We start from the raw sequence: 15,997 nt of genomic DNA, 5'->3' as shown, positions 1-15,997 counted from the left end.
CACTGTGTGGATGCACACATGATGAAAGGCCCATGGGGTGCTGTACTAGATAGATGCTGGTGCCCGTTAGAGCTGTACCCCAGCATAAGCAGGAGAGGAGTGGAGAATGAGGGACAGAACTGGCATCAATATGTTCTCCCATGAACCCTAATAGTATTTTAAGTTGGACAATAATGACTGATTTCCCCACCCCCAATTAAACCATTTTGTTTTGCAGAGCCCTGATCCACACCTTTGTCACCTCCGGCCTCAACTCATCTCTCCCCGCTGGCCTAACGAGTTCCATACTCAATAAACTACAACTCGTCCAAAACACTCCTGACCATGTCTTATCTTGGACAAAGTCCCATGCCACTCTCCACCCTTGTCCTCGCTGATCCCCATTGGCTCCCCATCCCCCTTATATTGAATTCAAAATCCACGTCCAAATTTACAAGCCCCTCCACAGCCTCGCCCCTCCCTACCTCTGCAACCTCCTTTGTGCGAGCGTGATCCCTGCTTTTCCTAGCAGGATGTGCGTTGCATTGCTCTCCCCATCTCTCTGCACTCCACTTTTGGAGGCAGGGCTACAGTTGTCTTAGCCCTACACTCTGAAACACGCTGCCTAAATCCCTCCTTGCTACCACTTTTCTCTGCTTTTAAAGAAAAGAACAGAAAGAACTTGCATTTATATCAAGCTTCTCACGACTTCAGGAAGCCCCAAAGCGCTTTACAGCCAATGAAGAACTTCTGAAGTGTAGTCATGGTTGTAATGTAGGTAACGCAGTAGCAATTTGCGCACAGCAAGATCCCACAAACAGCAATGAAATAAATGACCAATCTGTTTTAGGTGCAGATAAGAACATAAGAAATAGGAGCAGGAGTAGGCCAATCGGCCCCTCGAGCCTGCTCTGCCATTCAATAAGATCATGGCTGATCTGATCCCAACCACAAATCTAAAGAACACAAGAAGTAGGAGCAGGACCCGGCCACACAGCCCCTGGGCCCTCTCCGCCACCCACAGGGCCTTGACCGATCCGAACTCAACTTCATGTCCAATTTCCTGCCCGCTCCCCATAACCCCTAATTCCCTTTACTTCTAGGAAACTGTCGATTTCTGTTTTAAATTTATCTAATGATGTAGCTTCCACAGCTTCCTGGGGCAGCAAATTCCACAGACCTAATACCCTCTGAGTGAAGAAGTTTCTCCTCATCTCAGTTTTGAAAGAGCAGCCCCTTATTCTAAGATTATGCCCCCTAGTTCTAGTGTCACCCATCTTTGGGAACATCCTTACCGCATCCACCCGATCAAGCCCCTTCACAATCTTATATGTTTCAATAAGATCGCCTCTCATTCTTCTGAACTCCAATGAGTAGAGTCCCAATCTACTCAACCTCTCCTCATATGTCCACCCCCTCATCCCCGGGATTAGCCGAGTGAACCTTCTTTGTACTGCCTCGAGAGCAAGTATGTATTTTCTTAAGTGTGGACACCAAAACTGGATGCAGTATTCCAGGTGCGGTCTCACCAATACCTTATATAACTGCAGCAATACCTCCCTGTTTTTATATTCTATCCCCCTAGCAATAAAAGCCAACATTCCGTTGGCCTTCTTGATCACCTGCTGCACCTGCATACTAACTTTTTGATTTTCTTGCACTAGGACCCCCAGATCCCTTTGTACTGCAGTACTTTCCAGTCTCTCGCCATTAAGATAATAACTTGCTCTCTGATTTTTCCTCACATTTTCCAATATTATATTGCATCTGCCAAATCTCCGCCCACTCACCCAGCCTGTCTATATCCCCTTGTAGGTTTTTTATGTCCTCCTCACTCTCTACTTTCCCTCCCATCTTTGTATCATTGAGGGATGAATGTTGGCCAGGACACCGAGAGAACTCCCTTGTGCTTCTTTGAATAGTGCCATGGGATATTTTACGTCCACCTGAGAGGGCAGACAGGACCTCGGTTTAACATCTCACCTCCGACAGTGCAACACTCCCTCAGTATTGGACTGAAGTGCCTGCCTGGATTAAAAACCTCAGCAAAAACCTCTTTGATCTTGCCTTTGGTCACCCTTTAAGTTTACTCTCACCACTTCTGAGTGTCTGATTTCACCTCTGTGAAGTGCTTTGGGACGTTTTCTTGTGTTAAAAGCTTGATATAAATGTAAGGTGCTGCTGTGGAGGGATCTACCGATTTTATTGTACGATAAGTTGGAGTCTGTTACACTCTCGAGCCTGCTATGGGCATTATCATCTCTCTCCTGTACAGCAGTCTGCTGAGAATGTACTAAGTGCAAAGGGTTTTGCTAGAGGCAGCTGCCCCAATCCAGATGCACAATAATAGCCAACCAAGATAGCAAAAGCCCTGAGGGGGACATAACTGCACCACTGATTTAGTACTTAAAGGCCAATGGGAAGCCTGCAAACCCCAGTTCATTCATTAATATGCATTTATTTCCGCAAAAGGATTATAGTATTAAATGTGTCTGAAAACAAAATATGACAAGAGTCATCTGTATTCCAGAGTTGCTTAAATATATAATAATTACCCGGAGACACTTTGGACTCTCGTTTGAATTGGAAAAAAAAAATCTTTCTATTAACTTTTATGCAAAAAATGGATTAGTTAATGAAAAAATATGCAAATAAGTGGGGCCCACAGTATTAAAAAATAAAACCGATGCAGATCCTGCTTTGTGGGAGAAAATGGGTCATTCAGTTTATCTGGCAGAATCCCACCAGGATTTACTATCCACTGCAATCAAGGAGCAATTAATAACCTTGGAGGTGGCGTGTTATAATGGATTTGAACATGATAGGATTTGTTCTGGCATGAACTGAAGCCTTAATTTCAGACTGCAGTCTATAATTAGGTACATTTTAATTTTAAATCACTTTATCGGTCGGAAGCCAAGCGCCCTGGACAAACACTGTTCCAGCCACATCCGCCTCGAGTCAGAGGCTCAACTCGTCCGTTGTCCAATTACATTTTCTCTTTCTTTTTTTTTTAACTCTTTCTGCCACCTGGCAAAGCTTCACTGCGTCCTGGTTCTCTGTGACATCCCCTAAAAAAATAATCTCAGCACGGTCACTGAATAACAGAGGGGCCAAATTCAGAAGCAGCAAAATGGCTGATGGCCAAAAGAAAAATTAGTTCACCCTGCAGATCTTTCAACCGTATCTGAATTTTGCAAGACTACTTAATTACATCGTAAAATATTTTTACTTTTTCATTTTCTCTCCTGAAGTCTTTAATTTGAATTTATTTGCCATATGGACCTATATCACCAAATATAGAACTGATTGCATTTTTTTCTATCATATTCATTCTCAGGATGTGGGCGTTGCTGGCAAGGCTGGCATTCATTGCCTATCTGTAGTTGCTCTGTTTTGTTTTATACAATTTAGTGGTTTGCGAAGCCACCTGAGGGGGCAGTTATGAGTCAACCACGTTGATGTGGGACTGGGGTCACATATAAGCCAGACCAGGGAGAGGCTGACAGGTTTCCGTCCAAAAAGGACATTAGTGAACCAGTTGGGTTTTTACGACAATCCGACAGCTTCATGCTGATACCAGCTTTTTATTTCCAGAATTTAAAAAAAAATGAACTCAAATTGCCATGGTGGGATCTGAACTTACATTTGTCGGATTACCAGGCCAGTACCATAACCACTACACTACTGTATCCCCAAGAGCTGAATTTGCTGTGACACCACCCAAAGTATCCTTGCTCAATTAAGTTACACTGTTCTATATCATTAAACCAACAATATTCTTCAACGAGTGGCGATTGAGCAGATGAAATTAAGATGCCAGAGTATTGGCGAGTATGGCTCATTTCTTTCTACAGTGAGGAACTGTTTACTTTAAAACTATTGGCTGCCAGTGTTAGTTGTGTGAGTTCAATTGGTTTGGAGGGATGTCAACATCCTGGTAACTTAGAAGCGCGTATGCAACCATTTTCTCAGGTGGTCGAGGGCAACTTGCACAATGACCAACGTGACTGGTTACTTGGTTTGGCAAATCTGAACTATACAGATCTGAAAGCCTTAAAGAAGGCTGGTCTCAATGTATTATTGAAGGGGCAGAAACTTGAGTTATTAAACAATAGACTGATTACCTATTCATTGAACCTGGCAGCTTCTCAATACAATTTTTGGCTCAAGTAGCACAATCATCAGCAAGTTGAAGGAGACGTTACTCTCTCTTTGGCTGCACAATCTACTTCCAAAACCAGTAATGATTTTCATAGCACGCTACAGCGGGGGAGGGGGGGGGCAAAGGTGGTTTATACCCCAAATCCCTCAGTTGCTGACATCAGCCTCCTTATTAAGGAACGGAAGAGGAAAGAAAGTGTTTCAGTGCACCTCCTAGTAGCCAATTCAAAAGAAGCACTGGGCATTGGCAAAGATTTGGATACTCAGTCCATCACCCACCTCCTTCGCAGTCACATACAATGCATAGCGAGCATAGTTGGGTAGAAACTAGAGAGGAGTCTTATATAAAAATGTTCAAACCCCAACATTATTGCAAGTACGAGGGGAGAGTCAACGATCCACCCTATATTATCGAGGGGAAAGGCCCGAGTGTCTCCGAGTCGCGTGCAGCCAGCCAGCATGAGGGGCACTGTAGGGGGCTGCCCATATTCTAACTCGCACCAAACCCCATTCACCCATCACCCCTGTATTCGCTGGACGACATTGGCCCTCAGTCCGGCAACACTTTGATTTTAAAATTCTCATCCTTGTGTTCAAATTCCTCCATGGCCACGCCCCTCCTGATCTCTGTAACCTCCTCCAGCCCTACAACCCTCTGAGATCTCTGTGCTCCTCCAATTCTGGCCTCTTGCACATCCCGAGTTTCATCGCTCCACCATTAGTGGCCGTGCCATCAGCTGCCTAGGCCCTAAGCTCTGGAATTCCCACCCTAAACTTCTCCGCCTCTCTCTCCTCCTTTAAGTCGCTGCTTATTAAGCTATCTCTTTGACCAAGCTTTTAGTCACCTGTCCTAATATCTCCTTATGTGGCTCAGTGTCAAATTTTGTTTAATAACGCTCCTGCAAAATGTCTTGGGACATCTTACTATGTTAAAGGCGCTATATAAATGCAAGTTGTTGCAACTGCTTGGTTTAGGCACAAAAAGGAGAGGTCCTTGTTAAAAAAAAGAAACAATTCACTGCCATTCTTGCCTATGTTCACGTCTGCATGGCACCCCCTTTGCCACTGCCCTGGCACTGAACGTGCAGTTAGGAGACCTCGAGGGGTTGCTGGCACCAAAGCTCCAGCTCCTGGAACTTTGCCCTGGGAACACCGTCGTGTTATAATGAGCTGCCCTCGCTTTATGGGGCAAGGCCAGCTCTCCAAGGTTTGCACAGTGCCCGCCAGCTCTGCGTATTATCAACTTCAATGAGGGCATTCCTCAGCAGTGGAAAGGGTTTGAGACAAATTCTGCTTTTGTCAGGAGTATTACAAAGCACTGGCCCGAGACACTGCAGTCTGGACACAACGGCTAGCATCTAATGAAGAAAGTAGCTTTCATTTCTCCCTGACAGTTTCCACCTCCTCCTCCCCTCAAAGGCACTCACTCCTTGCTAGGGTGCAGTTCCTCCTCTACCTCTGGCCCCAAAATAGCCATTTTTCATGCCTGAGCTCCAGGCAGTGAGTATCAGCCGAATATTCGACCACAGCCGAGAACGGTCCAGTCCTCACCCAACACCCGCCACGGCCAGTGAATAACAATCAGGAGCGGGCAACTTGGCTGATATTCCCCTCCCCAGCCCAAGGACATGAGAGATCGATTACACAGTCTCTCTACTGCTACCTAAAGGAGATTAGCTAATTAAACACAGACTGCAGGGACCTTTCTGGTCTGTAGGGCTCAGCGACTCACTGACTTCAGCAGCTGAGCCACTAGAGAAGCCTGAAAGTGTGGTTTGTACCCAGTGCTAGTTCTGCTTAATACTAATTAACACACGTTAATAACCTTTACACCAGCAAATAGATTTTAATCTGCACGTCCCTCTTTGCGCTGCTGAAAACCTGGCCAACAAACTCCACAGGGACTGATAATATCTGTGTGTTTCCATGAGGCGACACTAGTATCACAAGGCCTGGTTACACGGAGTTCTTTCTTCAGAATTCAGCGTCAATCACAATCAAAGCTGTAATTCCAATATAAAAGCGCCAAGCCACCCAATTCAGATTGAAACAGATTCTAAATTCATCTCCTTTTGCGTTGATTTTCTCTGTAGGTATCAATTAGGAACCATTTCAGAAATAAAATACCGAGACTCACTTGTGGGGGAGTCCAAAACGAGGGGCCATAAATATAAGATAGTCACTAATAAATCTAATAAAGAATTCAGGAGAAACTTCTTTACCCAGAGAGTGGTTAGAATGTGGAACTCGCTACCACATGGAGTAGTTTAGGTGGATAGCATTGATGCTTTTAAGTTGAAGCTAGACAAGTACATGAGGGAGAAAGGAATAGAAGGATATGCTGATAGGGTGAGATGAAGAGGGGTGGGAGGAGACTTTTGTGGAGCATAAACACCAGCACAGATCAGTTGGGCCGAATGGCCTGTTTCTGTGCTGAAAATTCTACGTAATTCTATGTAAAATTAAGAAACCGCCTCAACCTCACAGGTCACGCCGCCATTAAGGTTAAAAAGAGGAGGAGAGAAGACAAGAAAAATCAAACAGAAGTGGTTAGGTGAGGGTAAACATTAAAGCCTGAAGATGTGTAGTTTCACCTTTTCAAAAAGAATATAACCTAGAAATTATCAAAGCTATTTTGGTGGAGGCCTTAATCTACGTGAACTAAATGGAGTAGCACTGGTGTTAAAATGGCTGACAGAGGAACGACATACAAATGAGTTGAGAGTTTGTCTGCCAATATTGCTTAGTTATTTCTAGACTTATATGTCGCCTTGTGTTGCTGGGCTTGTCCAATGCTTTTGTATTGTAATTACAGCTTTGATTGCGATTGACTATGAATTATGATTAAAAAAAAACTGTGTAACCTTGTGATACCATTGTTGGTATATCCTGTCATGCAAAGCCTGAAGAGGGAAATTGGTTCAACTTCTACAGAGAAATAAAAAAAGCTCTTACTGTCTTCTTTTGTTTGTGTGTAGAGCACTGTGCTGCGTACCCCATCGCCCGCCTGCGTGAATGCCGACACCCGCAAGCTGTAATTGGTGAATTTCTCCAATCCCTTCAGTTCCACTCGGCTGTCTGTGGTGGTGATGTTCTGCATCTCTCCCCAGTCTAGATCAAAGCACAAAAGGAAAATCGGATCGGAAGGGGTGGTGGAAGCAGATTCCGTAGGAACTTTCAAAAAGGCAATTGGACGTGTTCTTGAAGGGGACTAATTTGCAGGGTTATGGGGAGAAAAGCTGGGGAGTGGGACGAAATCAGACAGCTCTTTCAAGGAGCCGGCACAGGCACGACAGGCCGAATGGCCTCCTTCTGTGCTGTAAGATTCTACGATTCTATGGTTGATTCTAGGTTGATTGAGTCAAGAGACTGCTTTGTGGGGATCGGGTGGCACAGTGGGTTAGAGGCTGGGTCTTTCATCTCTGGAACTAAGCCAGGTCAGACTTTGGGGATGAAAGTCTCCTCTGTTTGCTCCCTGTGAGGGTCCTACATGAAATGAGGTTGGGAAGAGCCAATCCAGATCACTCATCACAAAACTGACATTAATTGGCATTCACACATGGCTGGCACAAGTTGGAAATGGAAAATACCACTCTGGTGCAGTAGGAGGCACTCATTTGTGGTTGTGACTGAGGCACATTGTTAGAGCAGACTAAAGGGAGCTTTACTCTGCCCTCTAACCATGCTATATGTGACCCGAGAGTACTTGACATTGACACGGATACTTGAAATGGCAAAAGTGTTCCATTCCCCAGCATGCCCGCATCCTCATGAGCGCACACAAAGAGAAAAGAACATTTTGTGAGAACAAAAAAAAATATTCATTACTTTGGAAGTTCTGGATCTAATGACCAGGCTGCGATTTTTACATAGTGGAGACTGAGGAAAACAGTGTAATCCAACAGCAATCATTAACTTTTGGCCACTGAACTACTCCTTTCATGTTGTGGCCAAGAGACAGAATGTCACAGCTAAATGACTGTAACAACCATCTTCAACAATGGGATTCCTTTCACGGATCTCAGGAAAGATGCAGCAGCTAATCATCGGGCTCATTTGTATGAGTGAAAAGGCACTCTGCAGGACTCCCATTTTGTGTCACTTCAAAGCAGCAAATCTTGGATCAGTGGCACTGGCATCGGAGGAGGGGCACAGCACGACTGGCAGGTCGGGAACAATGATGCTGCCATGAGGAACAGCTTCAGGGAAGCACAGTTAACAAGAAAACTTGCAAATACCTGAAATCGCAAATAAAAGCACTGGGATCGCACAGCACCTGAAAGAGGAAAGACAGGTGCGGTCTTTGCTAGAAGGACCCTCACAGAAATCCTGTGGATCCCACCCGAACCGTTCACTTGCCTTTTCTCTTTCAGGTGCTGACTAACCTGCTGTCCCCGACGCACACCGGTCTCCCAGCCTACAGTGGCTGCCTTGCTGCTAGTGGGCGCTGTGTGTTATCATCCTCCTATTTCATATACCCGTCTCTTCCGCAAACGGCAATTGATACTAGCTCAATTGCTAAATTTAAATCTGAGATAGATAGCTTTTTGGCAATCAAAGGTATTAAGGGATATGGGCCAAAGGCGGGTATATGGAGTTAGATCACAGATCAGCCATGATCTTATCAAATGGCAGAGCAGGCACGAGGGGCTGAATGGCCTACTCCTGTTCCTATGTTCCTACTCTTCTCTCACCTGCTCCTATCCAAGTGCGCAGCAATATTGTGCAGTACTGTTTTTTTTTTAAAACATCTGTCCTTGGGATGCTGGCAAGACGGCATTTATTGCCCATCCCTCGTTGATTTGAAAAGGTGGTGGTGGGCCTTCTCCTCGACCTGCTCAGTCCGTGATGGTGATGGTGGATTCTGGAGGCACCATTGCCACAGTGTCAGCTGGGAGATCCCGCACTTGTGTAAAACACTTCCCATTTTCTCTTTTCTTTCTTGCAAATTGTCACAATCCAGAGGTTGTGAAGTTTGTCGAATTCAGAATAACGGGTGTTATTGCCCCTTTAAATAAATCTGTGCTCATCGGATGGAGCAGAGAGAGATGGCAATGCCTGAGAATGTTACACTGCTCAACTTTGACTCCAACTGTGCCTGGATCAGGACCACTTGCTTGGCCTGATGCAACGCACAGCCCCCTCTTACCTTATCCCGGCAATGTGCCCACATTGAGGCATTTACAATAATGAAGGGACTAGACTGTGTCCGTGTGGATAGACTATTTGAATTAGATAGGTTAGAGTGAAGCAATAGGCATGCATTTGAGTTACATGAACACAAATCTAGGTCAGGTGTCAGGCAGTTTTCCTCTCGCAGAGGCGGGGGGAGGGGGGGGTCACTGAACACGGGACCAAGACTCCAACTGGTGCGGTGAGTGTGGAGTCACTGCAAACATTCAAAAGAGAGCTGGCTGAAACTGATATCACTGCGTACAAAAGGTAGGTGGGATGTTGGGTGATGTGACTCACGGTCGCAGTGGTCTCCTGGAACTTGTTTTGAAGGCCATCGGGGGTCCGAGAGGAATTTCCCCAAATTCTTATCTCGCTGAATTGCTGAGGGTCTTTTTTAATCTGTTTTTTTTCCGTGTCTCCCAAAAGATTACGTGGCCGCTGGAAGGCGGGAGCGTTGGAGATCATGAAGCTTGATTGCAACTTTACTGTATGGGACAGGCTCAATGGACCAGCTTTACCTGTCCATTGTTTTTGTATGTTTGTATTGCTGCCCATGAACACAGAACAACCCGGGACCTTATTAAGAGAAAGAGAAAAAAATAAACGCTTCCCTTTCCCCAGTTGGTCTGTAGACTAACGCAACATGGCAACCAATCGCAGATAGTGGGTGAGCTCCACAAGAATGCCAGCAGAGAATGTGGGTCTTCATTCTGGAGAAACATCCATCTCCTGGCCTATACATGTAGAGAGAAGGCTGTCAAGTCACTGTATATTGGTGGTAGGACATGTGGGAGTCAAGTCATGCCAATGAAGATACTTCTTTCTACAGTGACCTCCACCTGCAACTGCTTTGTTCTCAGCTCACAGGACTAAGCATGAGACTGATCCCCTTTCTTCCCAGAAGCTCACCCACTCTCTGCAATTGGTTGCCATGTTGCGTTAGTCTACAGACCAATTGGGGAGAGGGCAACGTTAATTTTTTTCTCTCTCTCTTAATAAGGTCCCGTGTTGTTCTGTGTTCACGGGCACCAATACAAACATAAAATGCTACTCTGATAGGCACCAGAGTAGGAAACATGGCTGCTTGAACTTTTAAACTATTCATGTGAGTAGTGTCTGTGCCGTATAAACCAGGAAATTCCCAGGTTCGATTACTGCTCTGTGCTGAGCTAGCTGATCCCAATTGAAGGCAACAGTAGAAGCTGCAAAGCCCCCGGTCTTGGGAAGGGAAAATCAGCCAGGGTTCCTGCTCCTGATTGTTACTCAGGGTCTGATTGCTGGGTGAGAACTGGATCATTGTCAAAGCACACAGAAGAACAATGACCATTTGGACATGGAACTGGAGCATGACCACCAACCCAAGGTACCATAATGGAGTCAACACCTTCAAGAGGGGGAGAAAAAAATGAAATGATCAGCTGACAAGAGGGTCAGGAGCTATCTACTGACCTCCATCTCGGTGCACGGACCAGTATATGACTCGGAAACCCTTCAGCACTCCGTTTAAGGTACTGCGAGGAGGTGGTGACCAGATGATGGTGACGACATCAGATGAGATAGACACGGCTTTCACATTGTCCGGAGGCTGGCTGGGAACTGCGGAGAGACAAGACAAGTGAAAATACAAAGCAAACCTCATCAATATTACAAGCCAATGGTGAACATTCCCAAACAACAAGGAATTGATAAACCATTCAGGAACGACCAGCCTCTTGAAGGGTTAACATCCTGTTACGAAATAAATGTCCTATTAAAGTGACAGTTTAATATCTCACGAGGCTCCAGTCACTCTATACATTCCACTGAAGCAAGGTCTCACCACAATACTGCTTTTAAAGGGACACCGTCTTCAGGAAAATGTGCTTTACATACCCACAGTGCAACGACATAAATTATACTGAATTGTATCACATGACCCACAAAATTAACGCACGTTCTCCTGGTCCCCTTTCCCCCTCACAGACAGAAAATTATTTGAGAAACATTTTTCTCTTGAAACAAGTGCCCTGTTTAAGATTTTATTTTAAAAGACATGAGTTTCCTTTATTTGTTTCTTTAAAAATTTGTTGTCTAAAGCAGTGACATTATGAGGTTTGGTGGAGAGGGGGTGATTTGAGAGGAATTATGGAGCAATTGCCACCTGCAAAGATAGTTATTAATCAAGGGAGCTTCAACATTCGTCATTCCCATTGTGTGTGTGTGTTAGTTCCATTCTATCACATTCTTGGTCCAATAACTCCCCCAGTCTGATTCCTCTGATACTGTCATCTCCGCACGTGGTTTGGGGAAAAACATTTTAACATCAACAGAAACAGATCTCTCCAATGGTTCAGTTGATTAAGACCCTGCCCAGTGTGGTATTGAGAGCCATTAGAGAACAGGAATGTCCCAGGTCCAATGCCTGGTCGGTGCTGAGTTTGCTGATCTGGCTGTGGTAGGGAAGTTACAATTGGCGTCAGCACCCTAGGGGCAGGAGCAGGAATCAGATAGGGTTCCCACTCCTGACCGCTACGTAGTGATCCTTGCTGGAAAGTGCACATGTTTGGACGTCAGGTGAGAACTCATCTGCGATGTTCCCAGTGATTGAACAGCATGTCCACAGGCCCCAGCTGGAGGAGTATTGTGTCCAATTCTGGGCACCACACTTTAGGAAGGATGTCAAGACCATAGAGAGGGTGCAGAGGAAATTTACTAGAATGGTACCAGGGATGAGGGACATCAGTTACATTGAGCAACTAAAGCAGTGTAGGTTAAGGGGAGATTTAATAGAGGTGTTCAAAATGATACATTTACCCGCCTTTGATCCATCTCCCTTGATACCCTTACCTAAAAAAAAAATCTGTCGATCTCAGTTTCAAAAATTTCACTTGACCCCCGGCATCCACAGCATTTTGGGGGAGAGAATTCCAGATTTCCACCACTCTTTGTGTGAAAAAGTGCTTCCTGATTTGATTCCTGAATGGCCTAACTCTAATTTTAAGATTGTGCCTCACTTGATCTGGATTTCCCTCACCAGAGGAAACAACTTCTCTGTATCTACCATACTGCATCCTTTTATCAACTTAAACACCTCAATTAGATCACCACCCACCCCCAACCTTCTAAACTCAAGGGAACACAAGCCAAATTTATGCAATCTGTCATCGTAATTTAACTCTTTAATCCCTGAGAGCGAGGGCTCGATTACAGGAGCGATCTTGTCACCGAGCTTGAAACCCTAAAGATGTGACAGTGGCTGTTTGGGGGGAGGATGATATGTATCTGTAACACTTGATGCTGCTGATTTAAAGTTTTCTATCTCTCTCTCTCTCTCTCTCTCTCTCGCACTTTCTTTCTCCGCTCCATCATTTTTTTCCACACTTCTCTGCTCTCACTATTACTTTTCTATATCAATTCTGTCAGGAGTCAAAACACTGAACCTTCTCAATTGATTTAAAAGAAAATAGAAATCAATAACTGCATTTGTAGAACAGAAATAAAATGAATCAGGGCCAGCTTCTCTTTCTAACCTCTTGATATCTGCAAAGGGGCCATTTGGGTCAAAGAAAGTACAGTTCAATCATAATCTGTATGTACTTGCTTTCTCAACCTCCCCCCGTCCCATATCCACACCTTTACCATCTCAAGACTCAGTTTCTCCAACACTCTCCTTGCCAACCTCCACCTTCTACAAACTACTAAAGCACTTCAGTTCATGCCCTCACCTGCATCAAAGCCCACACCCTCATTACCCCCATGCCCCAGTGAATTAACTGTACGATCCTTGTCCTGATCTTCACATCCCTCCACGGCCTCGAAGCACATTGCCTCAAGTGATCTCCTCCAGTCACATGCCTCTTTATGCCCGGCTCCTCCAACCTACTCCCTTCACCGCTACCATCAGCGACTGCAGCACTGTCCCCCAGCAGCTCCATCTTGTTACCTCCGTCCATGCCTTCAAAAGCCTCAAGAATCTTCTCCTCAATATGTTAATCCCCCCACACCCGCCCTACCCCGTCAACTCCTCTTTACCCTCCACCCCGTCAGCTTGGTGTCTACTCTTTGTCCATTGCCCCGTAAAGTGTTGTGAAGTGTCTGGCGTCTCGTGAAGAAAACTTCCCCCAATTTTTCCTTCACTTGTGCTTCAGGCTTGTTCATAGAATCATAGAAGTTACAACATGGAAACAGGCCCTTCGGCCCAACATGTCCATGTCGCCCAGTTTATACCACTAAGCTAGTCCCAATTGCCTGCACTTGGCCCATATCCCTCTATACCCATCTTACCCATGTAACTGTCCAAATGCTTTTTAAAAGACAAAATTGTACCCGCCTCTACTACTGCCTCTGGCAGCTCGTTCCAGACACTCACCACCCTTTGAGTGAAAAAATTGCCCCTCTGGACCCTTTTGTATCTCTCCCCTCTCACCTTAAATCTATGCCCCCTTGTTGCAGTGAGTTTGTCAGCAACCCTCCTGTAATTTAACAACAGCGACAACTTACATTGATATTCCGCTTTTAACTTAGGGTAACATCCCAAAATGCTTCACAGAAGCCTATACAGACAAAAATTGACACCAAGCAAAGGGGCAGGTTTAGGAGGGGTGATTAAAAGCTTGGTCAAAGAGGTAGGTTTTAAGGACCGTCTTATTCATTCAAATGGCACTTTTCCATCTGCGAGCCTGGACAAAGGATGTCCTCGGGGTATTTAACCATGGAGGGGGGAATCACAGCGAGGCCCTATCCTGTCTTCACCCACGGTGTTAACATGAGTCCAGCAGAGTGATCAGGTACAGGAGCGGTTGCTGAATTATGCCCCTCCCTCACCCAGGAGCACTGAGCCCAGTCAAAGAGCTCTCAATTGCTGGACCAACAAAGACCAGCTAACACGGCAGCTGCCAGCGTCTGACCTGCGTGGATCAGCGCGACACTGGATGAAGCATTTACTCAATAATCAGTTGGGGAAGCCACTTCCTTGAGGTCTGTAATTGTAATCACTGTACAGATTGATTGCAGCCCTCCCATTGTTCAGAGTGAGCCTGAAGGCCAGCCTCCCTGGAATGGGCCTAACACCACCCCATTCCCCTCTCCCACCAAGCAGTTAACTAAAAGCAACGAGCTGAAGCCAAAGAAGCGGCAGGTCCAGCGAAAAAAAAGATCAATTGACAGGATTACGCTGGTAAAACTGTGTTTTCCTTTGTTCTCACCATTCTTGATAATTATTAATAATCTTACCAACTACGATTATAACGTGACGACCTGATGGGGGTGCTTTAATTACTGTAATTTGCATGCAGTTAAATTATCACCTCGAGCGGATTATTAACTAATTAATTAGTCCCTTTTATCTTTAGCTGAAATTTGAAGTGCTTGGGATCTGAAAGCTCCCCCCACCCCCACCCCCTGCCCACCATCTTATTCTACCATTTCAAAAGTAGATTACAGGAAGGATTGCAACTGGGCGTAGGCCAAAGCAGCACTATCTTGTGGCAGGGTGGCAGCAGGGAAACAAAGCTCAACGTCCCCTCCCTGTAGTCTCAGTCATACTACACTGGGAAGGAAGTATCATTGACAATTTGCTGTCGTGTATTTCCCAACAACAGCCAGAAAAGCCACACTGGCAGAGGTGTGGGAGTACCTGCTGGTGCGTTGCCAAGGGCAACCAGGGAGGCCTGACAACAAAAAACAACCACAGCGGCTCATACCTGTCAAAGCTCCCAGAAACAACAACAACTTGCATTTATATTGCACCTTTAAGCGTTGTAAAACGTCCCAAGGCCCTTCCCAGAAACGCATTCAGACAAAAGTTGACACCAAGCCAAAGAAGGAGACATCAGGACAGGCGACCAAAAGCTTGGTCAAAGAGTTAGATATTAAGGAGCTTCTCGCAGGAGGAGAGGAGGAGAGGTTTAGGGAGGGAATTCTACCACTTGGGGCCTAGACGGCTAGAGGCACGGCCGCCATTAGTGGAACTTGGGGGTGCACAGGAGGTCAGAATTGGAGGAACGCAGAGATCTCGGGCGGGTTGTAAGGCTGGAGGAGGTTACAGAGATAGGGAGCCGCAAGGAAATGGAGGGATTTGAACACGAGGATGAGAATTTTAAAATCGAGACAATGGTGGACCGGGAGCCAGTGTAGGTCAGCGGGCACCAGGGGTGTTGGGTAAACGGGTGCGAGTTAGGGTCTGATTTCAGGAGCTTTCTGTCAATTTACAGTAAAATAAATACTCATTTATACAATGTCTTTTTGCATTGCTGAATCACCTCAAAGTGCTGCTTACGGTGACTTCCTTTTATAGCGCAGAGACTGTTATGGAGGAAAACTTAGCAACTGTCACTGTCAGTTCTTGTTTGTTTCTGCCGATTGTTATAATCTCCGTGTCGAAATCACCAGGAAGCATCAGCCCATTTTTAGGATGAAACAGAAAATGCTCTTTGAGATTCTCTCACTTAGAATAACAGTTATCATAACACATATCTGATAAAGTGTCTGCAATCAATACAATTTTATTTCTTTCTCTCCGTACTTTATGTGACCTGGATGCTGTTGTCATTACCCTCAAGGCGAGGTGGACAGCGGCCAATCTATTCGAAAATTTAAAAGCTGAAATCACATCATTTTTTGACCACTTGGGTGTTGTATTCAATGTGTATTGTACAGTCCATGTGTGTTTCTGGTTATTGAATATGATAGAAGTATTGGA

The 15,997-nt window shown here is 45.3% G+C and overlaps 1 protein-coding gene across 1 annotated transcript in view; it reads right to left on the bottom strand.

The window, feature by feature from the left end:
* dscaml1 (Down syndrome cell adhesion molecule like 1) overlaps positions 1 to 15,997 on the bottom strand; it is a 412,483-nt gene that overhangs the window by 65,188 nt on the left and 331,298 nt on the right. The window contains exons 18-19 of the mRNA XM_067970940.1: positions 10,768 to 10,914; positions 7,099 to 7,254 (exon numbers count right to left, since the gene is read on the bottom strand). Of these exons, the coding sequence (XP_067827041.1) occupies positions 7,099 to 7,254; positions 10,768 to 10,914 (303 nt within the window). The remainder of the gene's footprint in view (positions 1 to 7,098; positions 7,255 to 10,767; positions 10,915 to 15,997) is intronic.

The sequence above is a fragment of the Heptranchias perlo genome, chromosome 33 (assembly GCF_035084215.1).
Source record: "Heptranchias perlo isolate sHepPer1 chromosome 33, sHepPer1.hap1, whole genome shotgun sequence".
NCBI classification, from domain to species: domain Eukaryota; kingdom Metazoa; phylum Chordata; class Chondrichthyes; order Hexanchiformes; family Hexanchidae; genus Heptranchias; species Heptranchias perlo.
Note: the sequence above shows the minus strand (reverse complement) of the source record. Positions and strands in the feature narration are given on the sequence as shown.